The sequence below is a fragment of the Lissotriton vulgaris genome, chromosome 2_1 (assembly GCF_964263255.1).
Source record: "Lissotriton vulgaris chromosome 2_1, aLisVul1.2, whole genome shotgun sequence".
Classification (NCBI taxonomy): domain Eukaryota; kingdom Metazoa; phylum Chordata; class Amphibia; order Caudata; family Salamandridae; genus Lissotriton; species Lissotriton vulgaris.
Genome location: NC_141687.1, coordinates 1,334,938,233 through 1,334,956,469, shown reverse-complemented (window position 1 = coordinate 1,334,956,469; position 18,237 = coordinate 1,334,938,233). Strand labels below are relative to the sequence as shown.

The window sequence follows — 18,237 nt, the reverse complement described above, 5'->3', positions numbered from 1 at the left end:
GGTGTCAGAGCTGGTTGAGATGCGGATAGATTTCTTATGGACGATAGCGATTCCTCCTCCTGTGTGGCTGGTACGGTCTTTGCGAGTGATCTTATAGTCTTCAGGGATGGCAATGGTGATGTCTGGTGCGGAGGAAGCATTCATCCATGTTTCCGTAAGGAAGGCGACGTCTGGGGAGAGGGTGTCTAGTAGGTTCCATAGGTCGATGGCGTGCCTGTGCACCGATCGGGTGTTGAGAAGGATGCATTGTAGGTGGTTGGGTTCGGGAATCTGTGGTGTAGTCGTAGTGGAGAAGTTGTCGGTGCCGTAGAATTTGCAGGAGTAGCAAGAGAAAGGTCCATGGGTGTGGCCAGGGGCGGCTTGGACGCAGTTGGGGGCGCGACCGGGGTTAAGGGCTAGGAGGGTGGCGGCATCGTAGGTGATGCGGGGGGGACGGGCAGCGCGAGGGGCAGGGGGTCTGGCGCTGGGCGCGGTCCAGGCGCGGACGGGTGTAGACGGGCTTACCTTTGGCGCACCTTCGGCGCGGATTGGGCGCGGTCGCTGCGCGTAAACGCTGCGCGCGGGAACTACTGTCATATGTGGATAGTGGAGGGGCGAGGGCGTCACAGCTGGGAGGCGGGGCGGGCACACGAGGACAACAACAAACAAAACAGGCTATGATACCGATGTTTGTACCTCAATTCTGGATTTTGGTGAGAATTACTCTGAGGCTGTTGGACCTCATGACCTCCTGCATCCTAAGCATGAGCGAATTTTGCGGATCTCGCGTTCGCGAATTTTGCGGATTTGCGGATTCGCAATCCGCAAAATCCGCGAATTCCCGCGAATTTGCGGATTTTTTTTTTTTTGTGTTCGCCCGTGTTTCTGCCAGTTCGCGAGGGTTTTGTACACTTTCGCAAATTGCGAACTTACCTGTCGGGTCGCAAGTTTCGCGAACTTGTTGTTTCTACGTGTCCAGCCTGTTTGGGACACTCTTCTTCATCACTGCCACTCTCTGTCACCACTGCCACTCTCTGACTACTCATGCCACCCTCTGGCCCACCCATGCCACCCTCTGTTTCATCACCACACCCTCTGGTTGTCCAGTGTACATTATTTTCGGCAAAGCAAAGCACACCTTCCCTGCCTCAAGTGACCTGAATTAATTTGGGGCTGATTCATGTGTCACAGAATATTTTTTTAGCTGGCACCTGCTTCCTTAGTGCGCCCTGATTAGTGATCTTTTGCACTTGCTAAGTGCTTTCATTGTTGCAAAATTAGTTACAACACCTGCCCTGCCCCAACTGACAATAATGAATTAGGGGCTGATTAATGGATTTTAACTTCCAGCCTGGCTCCTGCTTGTCTCCCTTAGCTGTAATTCAGGACCTTTGTGGCATATGTGTAACTATTCTGAGGTTCAGAGCAGGGTCACATACTAGTTTCAACTGGCAACTGAACTCTGGAGGGGCCCCTCAGGAAGCACTCCAGGAAATGGCTACTAATGATGAGCCTGAACTTTTGAACCTGGTAAGTAGTTACTTTCAGTTTTGCTAAGATCGTATTTCTGCAATTTTGCACTTATTCGCGGGGCGCGAACTCACGCGAACAGTGCGAGCAGTGCGAGCAAAATCCGCTGCTCGCGGATTTGCGGATTTTGCGGGAAATTCGCAAATCTCGCGGATTGCGGATTTCCCGAAAATCCGCAAAATCCGCGAGCGGAACGGATTTTCCGCCCACGCCTACTGCATCCTGCTAATGGATCATGCCAGCTGGCACATCCGGCCTCTGTAGTGGAACTTGAAGTTCCAATGGGATCAGCATCGGAGAAATCTCACTGATCTGGTTCAGATATCGGAGGGCACCGCAAACCACCTGTGGTGGTGACTGGCAAACCGAGATTGGGTCAGGGGCAGACCCCTCTACTTTCCCCACCCAGATACTACAGTAGTGATGGATGCATTCCTTCTAGGATGGGATGGCCATCTGGGAGAGGTGTAGCTCAGAGGACTCTGGTCTCTGGCGGAAGCCAAGCTCCATATCAACTTTCTGGAGCTTTGAGCGAATCGGTTGGCACTGAAAGCCTTTTTACCAATCCTCAATGGAAGGCTAGTTTAAGTGTTCACGGAAAACACTAATGCCATGTAGTACTGCAACAGACACGGCGGAGTGGGGCTGTGGACCCTTTGTCAAAGGCCCTGCATCTCTGGACTTGAGTGGAGCAACAGGGCATTTCCCTGCTGGTTCAACATCTGGCCGGTTCTCTGAACGCCAGAGTGGACAAGCTCAGCCCCTGTTGCCTTGTAGATTGCGAGTGGCGTCTTCATCCTGAGATGGTGCACGATCTCTTTTAACAGTGGAAAAAGCCTTGGTTAGATCTATTTGCCTCCAAAGAGAATGCGCAATTTTGTCGCTAGTGGAGCACAGGCCTCCTATATGCCTTTCCGCCCATTCAACTCCTGCCCAGAGTGCTCAAGAAGATCAGGAGCGACCAGGGCCAAGTCATGCTTGTGGCTCCGGACTGGGCATGGAGATTCTGGTATCTCGAGCTTCTGCAGATAAGCATTGATCCTCCAGTCAGGCTGCCTCCTCGGGAGTCGCAGCAACAAGGAAGGGTCTTCCACCCGAACCTGTCCACTCCCTGTCTCCATGCTTGAAGATTGAGCAGTGACAGTTGACAGGTTTTGACCTTCCAAACAAAATTTTTGAAGGGGCTTCCCCATATGTTCCCCCTTTGTCTTTTATTATGCCCCAATGGGACCTTACCTGACCGTCTTTTTAGACAAAATAGGCCTCCGCACTAGGGCATCTTTTCTGCCAAAGGTAGTAACCACCTTTCCATCTGGCCCAATCTGTTACTCTGCCTACTTTCTATGTGCCTCCACATCCTTCCAAGGAAGAAGAAAATCTCGACCGTCTGGACCCAAAAAGAGTGTTATTCAACCTTGATCGTACAAAAGAGTTCTGGGTGGACGACCAACTCATCCTAGGGTATGTTATAGCAAAGAAGCGGCTGCTAAACCTTAGTTCATCTGCCCTGCTGCATCATATTCTATTTGGAGAGCCCGTCAGCTGAACATTGCTCTTGAGTTACTACTACCTAAATAAGGTGCTTTCACTCAGTTTTTATATTTTTTTTGTAATTTACTGCACCAAGGTGAGCATTCTCCGTCTTGGATTGCTTAATTAAATAGAAACAAGTATTGCCACCGTAGCATCTTAAACTATAGGTGCCCATGTGTGTTGATGCATGTGTTCATATGTCATAATGGTGGGGCTGCCAAAGTGCCATGTCATCTATGTATGCTTGCGTGAAGTTGCATATATGCACATAAATCATAGAAGGTTATTTTTGCCTTTGTAAAAAGAGAGGGATCCCTTGGTGGACCAAATTGACACAACCAAATAGTATGTGGTTGTTAGTATTCTAGCCCATATAGTAGAAGTGAATGTCACTAACAAATCAATAGATTCTAAAATGCGTCTTTTATTTGCAACTTTAGAAAAAGATTTTTGTGTGTTTAAAAAATTTAAAAACAGTACATAATAATTACATTCAGAAATACATCAGTATACACTTCATAATTAAAAAATAACAGTAAAACAAAAATGCGTTAAAAAGGTTACTAAACCACTTCTGATCATGAGAGAGGGAAAGAAAAAGGAGAGACCAAATAACAGACAGTCCTATTTGTCATATTGATATGTATCAGGGAACTTAAATGTGAGAGACTGATCCAGGACACACTCTACTTATGATGTCTATGGAGAAAGCTCTATCCCTTGATTATGTAATTCCAGGCGTCGGCGCGTTTCGATGGTTAGTTTAAAATTTTGACCATCTTTTTCAAGACCAAAATGAATATGTCTCTCCTATAACACTGGCACTGGATGGTTGCCAAATTCAAGGAAATCCTTATATCATGTACTTCTCAGTCTTCTTCCAACTAACATTTTTAATGTTGCACTTCGTCAGGAAGCTTTCTTGTGTTTGTTTATTTTCTGATTTTGTCAAATTTATCTTATTGTTCCGATCCTTATCGTTTTATGTTTATTATCTCTTGTTGTTCGGTAATATGCATAGGGAAAGCGTCTCCTATTTTATCCGGTCATAGGGACCAACAATCGAGGGAATCAAGTTTTTGGTTCTCTCTTGTGTTGTGGCTCTCCTTACTCTTACATGGTTATATTCCCATATCATCTCTTTATGCAGTTTATTCTTTCCTGCTGATCCACAGTTACCAACACGAATGCCTTTCTATTTGCTCTTGTCTCAGGGAGTAGTCCAAATCTTCCCTCTTCTTTCCAGATCCCGAGGCGGTAATTTCTATTGCCTTCTGGTCCCTCTTGAAAATATTCTTTCAGTCCACCAGCTTCCTCCCAATCTGGTCTTTCCTCCTTGCTTCGGATCGTCTCACGAAAAACAGCTTTATTTTTGCCTTTGCCAATACTTATTCCACGTGAAAACAGAGCAATGAGAGCACAGAAACATTACTTCTATTAGAACGTCTCTCAAAGAATAACTATTCCAAGAACATGTATAAAATAATGTTTTTGCCACACGATTTTTTTCTGGATTCACATGTTTGTTATTTCGCCATCTAGTGGTTGGGTCTGGAATTGTCCTTTTTTCATCTCAAGTAGAGCCTAGGCAGCGCTTGTGCTGGATCTTTGAGACATGTTGTATACACTTTGTGGGCTTAAGAGCCCACCCATCACTTTTTATTTTTGAGTTTGAATCCCCTTTAAAAGGGCTTGCTTGCTAGTGGTTAATCTTTCCTCTTTGTCCCTCCTTATTGGTATTTATTTCCTGCCATGGAGCAGCGCCTAACTACTGGTATCTTTCCACTTTGGTTATCTGGTCGTTCCTGAGACTATTTTTTTCCTTCCTTCTCGTCTTTGTTGAAACTTCCATTTTAGTAGGTTCTTCATGGTAGCTTAAAAGCATTGCGAATCTCCTTTGTATTTATTTTTATGTTATGTCGTAATGTGAGCATGTTTTGTTCCTTATCCTTTACAGCACCGAGTGGTGTGGGGGCTCTGTGTGCCCGCTGATGCCCTGTGCTTCTATGGGTCGAGGTGGCAGTGGGACGGGGCTTCTCCCCAGGCCTCCTACGGGTGCATCTGCTTCCTGGCTGCAGCGCTGTGCACTCGTGGCCGCACACGTTTACTTAAGCCCCAAGTTCCAATTTTAGTATATGTGCTACCGAAGCGAGTACAAACCTGAAGCCGATCGAGCTGATGAATAAAGTCTACTCTTCATAATATTTCAATGGAAGGGTGCCTTTTTAAAATAGACTTTTCAACTGTGAGTTCATCTATGGCTACTGTTTCCTATGTAGTCATCGATGTATAGTGAATTATTCGCACTTTAACAAAAAAACTTTGCAACAACATTGCCTTTCATTCTATTGAAAACACGGAGCATCATGGATAGGCAAATATTGTCAATGATGATGTCATGACAGGACTCTCTCTTCCTTATTGTAAGCGAAACTCATACTCTTGCAAGACCTAGAGCTAGGACTATGGCAGAAGTGCAGTTCAGTGAACCTAGAAATGACGGCCATGTTGGAAAGGCGTTTGTTGCAAGTCAAACATGCACACAAATCTAATGAGAGTAATGGAATTACTAATAAGAGGATTCACAATCTCTTTATTGAAGTAATCAGATTTTTTTTTGCGTGTGTATTTAATTCACTGCAAACTAAACAAGCTAAAACAAAAGTTAAATATATGCATTTATTGCGCTCTTTTCTACAGGATGATTAACTATCATTGTCAAACGTGGCACACCTGAAAACGTTTCGATTTTAAGCAGTAAACGCCCAAAAGATCACCCAGGTTGTTCATTTTAATGGGGTTGTTTATTCTGGGCCAAGAAAGCAAAGGAAAGAGCCCAAGAAGAGTTATTCAAGTAAAAGTTCTGCATCACCTTGCGGTGTTTAAGTCCACTCAGTACCCTTAAATGTATGACTTGGTGCAGCATCCGTAACTGGTTTCTGTGATATGATATAATTAGTGCAGCTTTTGCTAATGAGCAATTAGATTTTGCCTTACATTCATACTGATCATGGGATGACAATGGACTTTACTGTCTCAGTACGATGGCTAAATAAACGTGGGGTTTGTGTGCCGAGACAGTGAAGTCCATTTTCATCCCATGAGCTCTATGACTATAAGACGAATTCTAATTGCTCGTTATTCAGGATCAACACCAAGAATACCGTTTTTTCTGTTCATCACTGTGCAAGTTATTAAAAGATTCCCATATTCCATTTGCAAAAGTATATATCATTTTGCCCTGAGCAAGCAACATGCTGTTGCGAAACACGTGTTGGCCTACGACGAAAATCTGAAATCCATAAACTCTTAATTAATTCATCAATTCTTGATTAGTGAGCATTATACGTTGAACCTTAATTACCTGAAATACAGTCTGTGTTTATTAAAATTAAACACAGGACTGGAGGGTGTTGTCCTGTAATCCCTTTAGAGGTCAGTTTCTAACTCTTAGATAGCCACTGTTGCCCTCCCCTTCTTCTAGTAGAAAATTGTTTCTACATGAGCCGCAGAAACAAATGTATATTAAAGTATTACAGTGATTTACTACTAACCTGTACTGGATCCAATCTTGTGGATGTACAATCTTAACCCCATTTAATACCATTGTAATAGTTGTTTTATTTCACTTAAGCTAATGTCAGCTATTACAGGTACAAATGGTGGCGGTGAAACAGCATTTCTCCCTGCCTCTTTCTGTTTTTATAGGACGCTTGTACCTGAAATATGCAACGACACAAATATGATTGATTATGTTTCAAAGGCATCAAGAGTAATCTCGGACATCACGGAAAGAATTTACATTGCAAAATAATAGATAGGAACAGTCGCACATTTCTAGAACTTTTTTACCAGACTTTTTTGTTTATACTTACATTATTTTTGATGTGTACAGCAACACTGCAAGAAATGAAAATTATGTGGAATGAGAAATGAAAAAAGAAATGACTAAATACCTTTATTTTTTCTTCATTTTTATTACCATTTTGATTCTATGAGCGGCCATATCATTTATATATATCTTAATATATATGATATATATATATATGTCATTTATATTTTTATGTGCTATATATAGAGAGTGGGAGGGCAACAAGCAGTGGCAAAACAAAAGACCCTGCAGCCCCCGTGGTGTAGGGGGGACCCCTCCGGCACTGGCATGCCCCAGCTCTGAGAGCTTCGAACAATGGGCCATATGTATCAAGGCCAAATGGGTTCGCAAACGCCGAAATTCGCAACATTTTTGGCGTTTGCGAACTCATTTTCGCAAAATGGTATGTATGAAAGAATTTGGGTGCAAAATAAGGAATTGCAAAATTTGCTATTCCTTATTTTGCGATTAAATTTAAGGAATCACACATTTTGCGATTCCTTAAATGCAATGTATTAAGCAAAAAAAAATTCCAAAATGCCCTTAAGGAATCGCAAATTACCACCAACTTCTAGTTGGTAGTAAGTTGCGTTTTCCTTGAAAAATGCACATTTCAGCATTTTTCAAAGTGCCATTTGACGCACATACATGCCCTTAGAGCATGTATGTGCACCACATGTGCACCCATACTTATTTTAGGGGTTCAACAGGGTGTCATTTGGACACCCCTGCACCCTTGAAATTATTCTCAATTTGCGATTAGCAAATTGCAAATCGCAAATTGTGAATAAATTCCCATTTTTTCCTATGGGCCAGGAGGCCCATAGAAATGAATGGGAAAGTATTCCTTAATTGCGAATTCGCATTTTGCGAATTCGCAATGAAGGAATATCAAGAAATCGCTAAAAAATTGTGATTTTCTTGATACATACCAATTAGCGATTCTGAAATAGTGATTTCTTAAAAATCACTATTACAGAATCGCTAATTGGTATCTTGATTCATATGGCCCTATGTCCGGAGCTTGAGAGGGTCTCTGCATGTAATTTGCAGGGTGGGCCCTCAAGTTTCGTTACACCACTGGCAACAAAAATATTGCCTGATGGGGAAAGGGACTCATAGATGTGTTAAAAGTATGATTATGTTTGAATTGCATTTTATATTCAAGTGATGTGCTATTTTTTTTAATTACATCTCAGTTCTATGGTAAAAGGAATGCTTGGTTAACTAAACTAAACGCATTTCAGTGTGATGGACCGCAACACCGCACTGAAATGCAATGTCTGCATTATAGTGCCTCCTCAGCTGTGAAGCTGGAGTGCTGCTATAATGCACCATACTGAGAAAGCTGCAGTGGCAGCGTGCAGAGCGTTCTGCTCCCGGCAGCTTGGGGGCTGGCTCATCTGCACGATGCTCTACCAGCCTCTAGTTCTCTGCTACAATGTAACCAGTACACGCACCCGACACCACTTGGCGTTTTACATTCAGTGACTGTCGTGAGGAGTCAGTGCCGAGCCAGCCCAATGGCTTTTTGCCAGACACTGAGTTTGTCAGAACAAATTGCTCGCAGCGCAAAAGAGGGGCATTTTATGAAGTTTAAGTGGGCAAACGCACCACAGCGGTATGTGAGTCCACAACCAGACCCGATCCCACCAGTGGCTGACTTGTGAAGTACCTGTTACTTGCAACATGGAAGAGATGCTCACACAGTGGCGGTATTGATTGATCAAATGACCAGACATACCCGACACTACCCGGCACCAAGGCTGAGTGTGAACCACTGTAGTGGTTGTCCTCAGCCTAGAGCACTGTCAGCAGTCCAGTGTGTGTGACAGAGTCATGCGGCATGGCTTTGGTTGCAGCGGGAGTCCACGAGTGCGGGCCGGCCACGGGACCCGCTTGTTGCCGCGGCACCGGCTCGCCTCGCAAAGAAGTGAGTTACTGTGCCGGAGTAACAGAGCCGGCATTCTCCTGGTTGCACTTCACTTGCTATGCTAGTAAAAGTGCGTCACAGTCATCATAAGTGGCCTGCGGTCATGTTACAGAGAACTGTGCAATCACGCAGTCGGTCTGCTCAGCAGTTTTCACAAAATTGTTTTGGGTCGGGGTGACTTAGAGCCGCCACTGACTGTGGTGCCACTGAACTCACAGGTAGCGGACAGCGAGCGGACGCTGTCTGGACAGTCAGCCGCTCAGCTACTAATGATTTTTTATTAGTGTGAGCTAAAAGTCCTTATGAAATAATACAATCTCTGATATTTATATGTTTCCCATTGCATGATTTTGCTCGCGAGAAAATGTTACTCATAGTTGTAGAAATGGCTCTCATAATGACGCTGAAATTATGAAAATGTCACACATAGCAATCTGAAACCTTGACAGCTATGAAAGAGAGACCTTTTTTGGAGTGAAAATTGTGATTGTTTACAAATTTAGCGCCATTTCTCTTATGTAAACTATTGACTTAAATCTGTGACTTAATCTATTTGCTTTATAATGTTTTTTAACAGGCAGCAAAAAATTATGGTACTATTGAATTTATCGTTTTTCATGAATACATACCCTTGGCATCACAGTAAAAATTTGCATGCACGTATGCATCCCTTGTACACTTGGTACTAACCTTTCCTGTCCTGTTCAGTTTTTCTACATTTTACTAACCACTTTACTGTGTTTACTCTTCCTTTCACTTTTCTGTACTTTCCTACGGACAGTCGGTACTAAGGTGAGCAAAACATTATTGCTTTGACACTATAAACTGCTGGGCAGATTTAGGTGTAAAATGGTGCTCAGCTGTAAAGAGCTTTCTCATAAACCACAAAAATGTCATGTTTATGTATATATCTAAATGTTATGTAATCTGTGAACAGGTTGCAAATGCCAGTTTGTAGCCTTGCATTTTGGTCAAATTATGTGTTAGGGTGGACAAAGCACTCCCTGGAGAATGGCATGGTACCACTTTCCCAGTGGAAAGCCATCAGTTGTTGGAGCCTGTGAACTCTGTTCTGTTAATCTAGTAAACTTATCTGTGCTTATGGCTAGTGCTGCCATTGTAGGCAACTGCTTTTCAGCACCCCTACAGATTGCCACAAGAGAATGATACAGAGTAACAAATGGCCTTAAAATGGGCTTGCTAACAGGGGAAAGAAGACACCCGAAGAGCAAAATATCCTTCCGCATGGAGTAGGTTCTGCTGATAAAAAGCTTCATTAATAGAAACAGTGGGAGTTAAGATGTTGACATTTTGCTCCTGTCTTCATACTATATATTCTTCAATTCATTCTTCAGCCTGTTAGCTTCTTATCAAATGATGTTTTTACATCAAAATAGAAAAATCAATGCCTATAACGCAAATCGCTATTTCCAAGTGATGATTCTATTCTTTTTTTTATTTTTTTATTTTTGAAAACCTTTATTGTGCACAAAGTCAGTACAAATACGGGCCTACAACCGTCCGGCCGGCCTCGAACTCTCATGAAGCACTAGTGCATGCAATGCAGTGACAAGGTAATGCAGTCAAGCAGCAGGTATGATGTGAAATACAGATCAGGAAACACCACAGTACCCAGGCGCAGGAGCAATGCAGGTTAATTTTAAACTTTCTAACGCGACTATTAAGATCAGGACGTAATACTCCGTACACAAACGAAGGAAAGTTAAAGAACGAGGTCCATGTAGGTGGGACTTGACGAGTATTAACAGCACCAAACAGTTCGAATCACCACATGTAAGTCCCGACCAGAGGAGGGTCACAAACGAGGCATGTCACCAGAAAGCCATCTCAACGATCCCTAAACATTTGTGCCGCCACCCATCCCCCAATATGCCTAGCACAGACCAAAGAAAAAGGAAAAATCATAAAAGAGCAAAAAGGCACCATAGAAAAAACCTCGAACCAAAAAGTAACCCCCCACCCTACACACATGCAGAGGCTATGGCCTGCCCCCCCCCCCCTAGCAGAGTGTCTGTCGCCCCAAAAAACCCGAAATATAGCAAGAAAAGAGAGAGGAAGAAGAAGAAAAAGCAAAGGGGAAAGTGAAAGTAAAAATAATCCTGTGGCATGGGGAGTAGGAACAGTAACCCATCCCTAAACTCCCACAAGGGTGAAACCGGGAGGAGGACCAATCATATATGCATGCGGACTTCGCCGGCCTAAAAAGCATTTCCCGCCCCCACAACAATATCAAGCAAAGCAACAACAGTAGATCAGTCAGGGCGAGTCAATGAACAGTCCGTGAGAATCAGGCCTAAGTCAAGATCCACCTTACCCCACCCCATCCGCCCGGCTATTAAACCATAGAAAGTCACCTAGCCCTGGCCCGTTCTGGGACACGGCCCCTCACCCCTCCTACGTGGTAGTCCAGTGCGGTCCGGGAAGACGATAGGAAATGGCCGCCCTAAGGAGGGGGGCAGCGCGTAGATAAAGAAGAAATGGCGTCCGCTCCCAGGAGAAAGTTTTCCCTCGGTATCAGTCCCCTCTGGCACGTCCAGGCCACCAAAGTCACAAAGCAAAGCATTCCAAGTTCGTGACAAGGATGCAGTTGAAAAACCAGGAGAGCAATCCACCGGTAGCCGACTTTTCCACGTCGCAGACAGTAGTACACAATTGAGCTCGGAGCGAGGGGGAAACTCTGTAGCGACGGCCGAGCTGTAAAGTGGCAACAATCCGCTGCACTCCACAGATGTAGCAACTGTAGCATCCACTGTATCCCTTCGAGGAAATGTTGTGGCAGTAGGCTGTAGCAGCTCCCGTCCGGAGCTCTGTGGGAGACAAGACCCCTGCTCCTGGCTGCAGGCTTGGGCGCAAGCATCGAGTCGCACCCCCAACTCGGCACAGGTGATCGTCATCGCTGATTTCAGGGCACCCAGGGCTGCCAGCACATCTCCAAGAGTGAAGTCAGGCTGAAGTGTCCCAGTTCCCGCACGCCCATGGGGGGAGCATGTCCCGGGCCCCTCAGGATCGATGTGCTCGCTGTGTCGTGGGGAGACTGCGTGGATTTCCACACCATGGCGAGCCACCGGCATCGCCATCTTGTCTGCTCCCCAACGAGATGCTGTGGGGTGGGGAACGGGGGGAGTCACGGGGCGCGATGCTGCTGCCGGATCAGTCCTCGGGCGCGCGACAGTCCGCCCGATCTGGGGCAGTGCCTGTGGGTCTATAGCCAAACAATGAGGCGAGCTGTGCCCGGTGTGGGTTGTAGTCAGCGGCCAGAGGGACGAGGAGAGCGGAGCAAAAACATGGCGGCCGGGAACAAAGGACTCGCCGGGTAGACACTTCTTCTCCCTGTCACCACACTGCCCGGTGCGTGCACAGCGCTCACCTGCGGCAGGCCGCGCCAAGGCCGCGCTCCTGCGAGGAAGCGCCGTCCAATCGCGCAACCCCCGCAGCGGATCGGCTGTGCCGTGTACGTGGGGTCTGGGCGCGTTGATGTGCGAGCTGGTGCCCGGGCCGGGGCAAATCGGTCCGTAGCTGACGATTCCGGGCGAGTGGCGAGGTCGGCGGATCACCGGTGACAACAGCTCCGTTTCCCGCACCTTGTAGGACAGAAGCCGGTAAGCAAAGCTAGCAGGATTATGGTGCGGGATTCCGGGGCCGGCGGAGCCGAAGGCTGCGCGTCCGATCAGGTCGCCATCTTGGCTCCTCCGATGATTCTATTCTTAAATAACACCTCTCATGGTGAAACATTTCTGAAGCCAATGTCATATTTGGGACAGTAATAGATCTAGGACGGGAGTGAGGTGTCCACCCTACACGTGAACATGCTCAAAGTATCACTAATAAACTTCCCCAATCGCTACTACTTGCACATGCATACAACTCCTACACATAACCCCACACACAAAGATCCACCCTCACAAAAGAATACCCAGGCACACATGCCGCCTCTTTCTTCACAGTTTCAGTATAGACTGCTCACATGGACTCTGTACACTCCTCCCCCACACAGCCAAACTCACATGGAGCCCTCACACACATAGGATCCACACATAATATACATAACATGTGCATTGAAATACAGTCACAAAGACATACCGGCCACCAGCACACACTGAATGACAAACAAAGCTCACATACAAAAACCCATACAAAGACCCCCCACAGATCCACCCACAAAGACCAGTCCACTTAGAGACACACAGTCATACACAGACCCCCAAAACACGTCCACTCAGACGGACACACCACCAACCCATAGATTTACTCACCCTCCACATACACCACTCATAACAACCGTACACAGAGACAGCATCACAATGTGATTTTCAAGTATGGAGATTCACCTGTTAACTAACCAGTGTATTCTGCGCCCTAACGGACACATGAACAATTACACACACTTTGACTCAGACACACAATCTACACACATACCCCACTCATGCTTGGTCGTCTTATATTCAAAGACACAGACACCTTGCACACACGGATCTCTACGAAGACCCAGTTATATAAAGGTCCTCAAACATACACATTCAAACTCAGTCAAAAACTCACCCACAGACAAGGCGACACACAGGCTTCATCTGTTCAAGCATACACCATAATCACTGGGTAGTCTCATGGCATTAGTGGCGCCTTCAGCCAGCCGTGGTATTTTAGCCAACAGCATTTGTTTATTTCACTGGCTATAAGTGAAACTATCGAGCCACCAGAGGAACGTGATGAAGGCAAGTAGTGACAGAAATACATTTGCCTGATCATCTGGGTGGTAACACGACTAGGCCCTCACTGGTGTACTTCGGTCTTTAGTTGATTCTACTCCAGAAATCAGTCGTGAGCCTCAGAAAACAAGCATCAGGTCCCCTCTACCAATCTGACTGGTGAAGCTCAGAGCTCTGTCAGAGATGGAAAGACAGGTGCAGAGAGTTTAGGGAGAGGAGGAAAGTGTCTGGGACTTAAGTTAACTATTTCTGTAAAATAAAAAGTAATCTTTGACGTTCCTGGCGATATACTTCAGTCAACATAGGCCAATGAAAGCATTGTTAGAGGGCTCACTTGTTATCTGTGACTGAGAAGTGTACTTTTATTGACCCATCCATTTTCTTATTGCATGTAAGTCATGAAAGCATCTTCGTAGCAATTACTTCTCAAAACTCATTTTCTTTTGTAATAACCAATATCCAATTCATAGTTTTTTACAAGATGAAGATTTTGAGTAATCTTTCCTGTGACTGTTTATTTTATCTTACTTAGTTATGATGATTAGTGAGGTGTTGAATGTCACACTGAGAAAGAAATGAAGTAGTTGCCCTTAGTTTTAGAAGAGTCCTATATTTCTGTATTTATTTAGGGGTTTGTGTAGATCTCAGGCATCCATGAAGGTATGTCAACTGTTCACTTTCTGACCCAGCAAAATTAGCAATAGCAGTATGTGTGGAGGAATGGGGAGAAAAGCAGGCCACTCAGGCGTCTTCACATATCTAGAACCTGTGTTGATGTTTTAAGCAATTATTCAACCCATACGTAAAGATTCAGAGCCTTAAACCTTTGCTTTCTCTTCTCTTTGTTAGATGTATCAATCCAGTCCTGGTGGCCAGTCGTCATGCAGTAGTGAACCATCGCCTCTTGGCAGCACCAACAACAATGACAGTGGAATAGAACTCAACATGCATAGTGGGGGAAGTCTGGGAGATCTTACAGCCTTGGATGACAATGCTCCTGTGGTGGACTCAACAGTCTCATCTGGTACTTCGACAGTCAGCCTCCAGCAAAGAAAACACATGACAACGATGCAAAGACTTGAACATCTTAAGAAAGAGAAACTGAAGACAGTTAGGGATTCCTGTTTATGGGCAAATTCAGCTCCACAAATCAGAAACACCAAGCTGCCACCCATACCAGGAAATGGTAAGTATCAAAGATTCATATATTTTGTCTGCTGTAGTGGAGATGTAAGTCACTAGCCTCTTTTTGTAGCATGGATGTCACATTCTTTTTGGGTCATGAACGCCATCTAGGCTTCATCAGTCTAGCCATCTCATTTCAAAGAATAAACAATACCACCAGAAGTAAAACAAACATAATCAAAAGATACTTCAGCAGCATCATAGTCATATATAAGCATATCAAAAAGTAGTACCTCTAGCCCTTTAACAATGACATACTCAACACCCAAAATGCCATCCCCCATGCAGTATTCAACCCAGATAGAACTCAGACTATCATAACTACGATTTCTAAAAAGATGATCCCATTTACTAACTTGAGCAGTCAATAAAAGAAAGGAAATTTCATTGTACACCCCTTCCCTGTTCATAGTCATGACATGCCACATACACTGAACTGCCTCAGAATCTCCACCAACTACGCATACCTAGCACCAGTCTTTTCTGGAAGTTTTTAAGTAGGAGTGGCTATTTCCCCTCCTTTGGTAACACTCAGTGCAGCCAAATAAGAGGAATATGGAGAGAACGCCTTTCAGATGAGATGGTAAATGTCATCACCAATAGTTCACAGTTCTCTCAGCCAGAAACCTAACCTGTCATCAGTTTAGAAATAAATGTGGGAATCCAAAACAAATGCAGATCCTTATAACAATGGTTCCGAAGATGAAAACAATGAAGCAGACATGCATTTGGCCTCAAAACATTGCAGATCCGAAACATTTGCCCCTTCGGCAGTGTTGGAGGGAATGATATCAGTGCTTAATTTGTAAAATATGAAGTGCAGGTGCTGAAATGTTTGTCGGAGGCCACACCTACTGTTCGCTGGCTCCACCCACTTCCTCTACTGGCTCCACCCACTTACTCACACCACCAAAAAGTCTGCAACCTTGAATTTTTCCTCAAAGGACTTAAAATCAGCCTCAGAACTTTGCCACCCAAAAAAACATATGTCAAAATCATCTAACATTCTCCTAGAAAACAGAGTTGATTTCTCAAAGCACTACATTTAATATTTCATGGACAGCCAAATGTTCTCCACAGAAAATAACATCCATGGTGACTTCAGCACTAAAAGGGAAAAGAAAAACAAGAAGTGTTCCTGGAACATCAATATTCATGTGAAGAAATTCAACTTTCATTGACCCACTAACACCCACCTCCCACAAAGCCAGAAAACACTAGAGTCATCTTTGTCCCTTTCATCTAACTTTTGCACAGACCATCAAGGTCAACAGACCTATCATCGCCTCTACCCTTTCAATATAAAACAAGTGAACCCATATCACACTATCCAAAAATGTCCAAAGAAGATCCTGAAAAAAACTCCTAACAAATAAGCCAAAAAGTTCCAGGGGCCCACCTCAGCCAGGCACTGGAAAACATCGAACACATCACTGATGTCAACTCCCATGTAAAAGAATATATCACAAAAATCTAACCACACTCAAATAAAAGCACCACATTAGCCATCAAAAAACATCTTTGAATGGCAAGCATTGCATACTTTTGAGACAAAAACAAACAAACAAATTACAACCTAGGAAAAAGAAGCATCAGCGATGCACCGAAAGATCAAAATAATATTGACACTCTTTCTTGTGGATGAGTGACATTTCAATTACTTAGTGACACTTTCGCACAAGCAAAATCAAGCAATGAAAATGAGGGAAACATATGAATATCACAAATTACACCCATTTGTGGAACGAGAAACTTCAAGAATATCTTAAAACTGCAGCAAAGCACCAGAAATGCAAGGGCACTGTGGGGACCTGACTGTACCAAACAGGATGAGAGAGACCATACTGCCTGCAAATGAGCCTCATCATCCATAACCACCGCCCCCCTCTCCCGCACCCCACAAAAACAGGATAGATCTCCCATGGGTGGACATAAGCAGAGCCACGAGCCTCACCCTCTGTATGAACTCTGCTGAGAAGCCCCAGCACAAACCATCACAAGCAGTGCATCCCCCTCCCATACCATGCAACACTCAAAGCCACCTTCGACACAAATGTCACCTCATTAGGAGGGTTTGTTTACTGTGCATTTGTAATTACAGCAGAGATAGACTGGCCTTTCCTGTACCTCTGCAAGGGGAAACAGAGTGCACTCGCAAGGAGCCAAACTAAAATACAACTATTCAAAATTACAAATCAAAAGCATTAAGACCAAAAGACATTTAATTGAAATAATGCTTTTAAATATTTTTATTAACCGAACATTTCGCATTTTTTAAACAAGTAGTTAAAAACAATAACTCTAAATATGTATTGGCGTGTGGTCAGTTGCATTTACCAAGTATCAAGTATCAATTTACCTTGCTTTTCATCCTGAAAACGTGCCATTTTCTTTGTATTCTGATTCAATCACAAACTTTAATAGTTTTTTTATGTTTACATAAGTTGAGAATAGAGAAGGTGAAATAACAAGTTGGCTTTTTAATTGGATATGCATGAATGCTTGTGTGAAGCTGCAAAGCATGAACGGGAAAACATTCCAAAAAGACGATACGGAATGTCACAGAAACTGTCTGGACTGAAGTCTGATTTTCTGACTGTTTTAAATAAACTGCGAGACTCCGGGCAGCCTAGTGTTAATTCACAAATTAGCATGTTAGTGGCTGAGGGATCAGCTGCCTGTGGGTCTGTGCCTGGACTCGGGTCTCATTTCCTGTTTTACATTGTTCATGCAACTCGGTGGGGCTGAGATGGGGAGCGCAGATTGAATCTGCATGACCTGATAATTGGCACTTAGCCGCTAACTAAGAATCCAGTGGCTCCCTAAATGACGACCTTGTGCCCTCAGTATGTGGCCAGTGGCCGCACCCAAACAATGTGTATTGCTTAAGTGGCCCGACAGAGTTGGTGAGGTGGGCCTTGGGAGTTAAGTCTACGATCTGAAATAGGCCAAGCCTCCGGAGGGGAGTGCATGGGATGACCTGTGAACCATTAGCCCCCTGAGCTCAGATCGCAAGAGGGTTTATGAGGGGGGGGGGGGGGGGGGGCAGAACAATACATATAACACGAATATACTTATGGTACTGCCTGGCACTCAAAAGTGACTGAAAGGTGGCTTAGTGGCATGACATAAAAACACTGTATTCTATGGGCGTCGAGGAAGAGTCCGTCGTTAAACTACAACACGTGTGAATCCTTGTTGCATTTTGAACTTCCTGGGAGCAACAAAATCTGCATTACCCGGTGAAGTTTGTCAGGTCACACCGGATAAATTAATCATGTGGCAAAAGTTCAGTTAATATCAGGACATGAGGATTTTGAAACAGAAAGCACGAAAATCTGCATGTTATGCCACATTTTAACAGAGGGCACTTTAACTGGCGATATTTATCGCATTAGATATATACCAGTCCACAGGATATTGTTATTGATTCTAGTAGAGGGGCTCAGCTGGTTGCCACGCCATGGCATGAAAAGAGA

General features: G+C 44.4%; 1 protein-coding gene across 1 annotated transcript in view; it reads left to right on the top strand.

The window, feature by feature from the left end:
- GLI2 (GLI family zinc finger 2) overlaps positions 1-18,237 on the top strand; it is a 268,813-nt gene that overhangs the window by 236,843 nt on the left and 13,733 nt on the right. Inside the window, exon 12 of the mRNA XM_086957103.1 lies at positions 14,423-14,759. Coding sequence (XP_086813229.1) covers positions 14,423-14,759 — 337 coding nt within the window. The remainder of the gene's footprint in view (positions 1-14,422; positions 14,760-18,237) is intronic.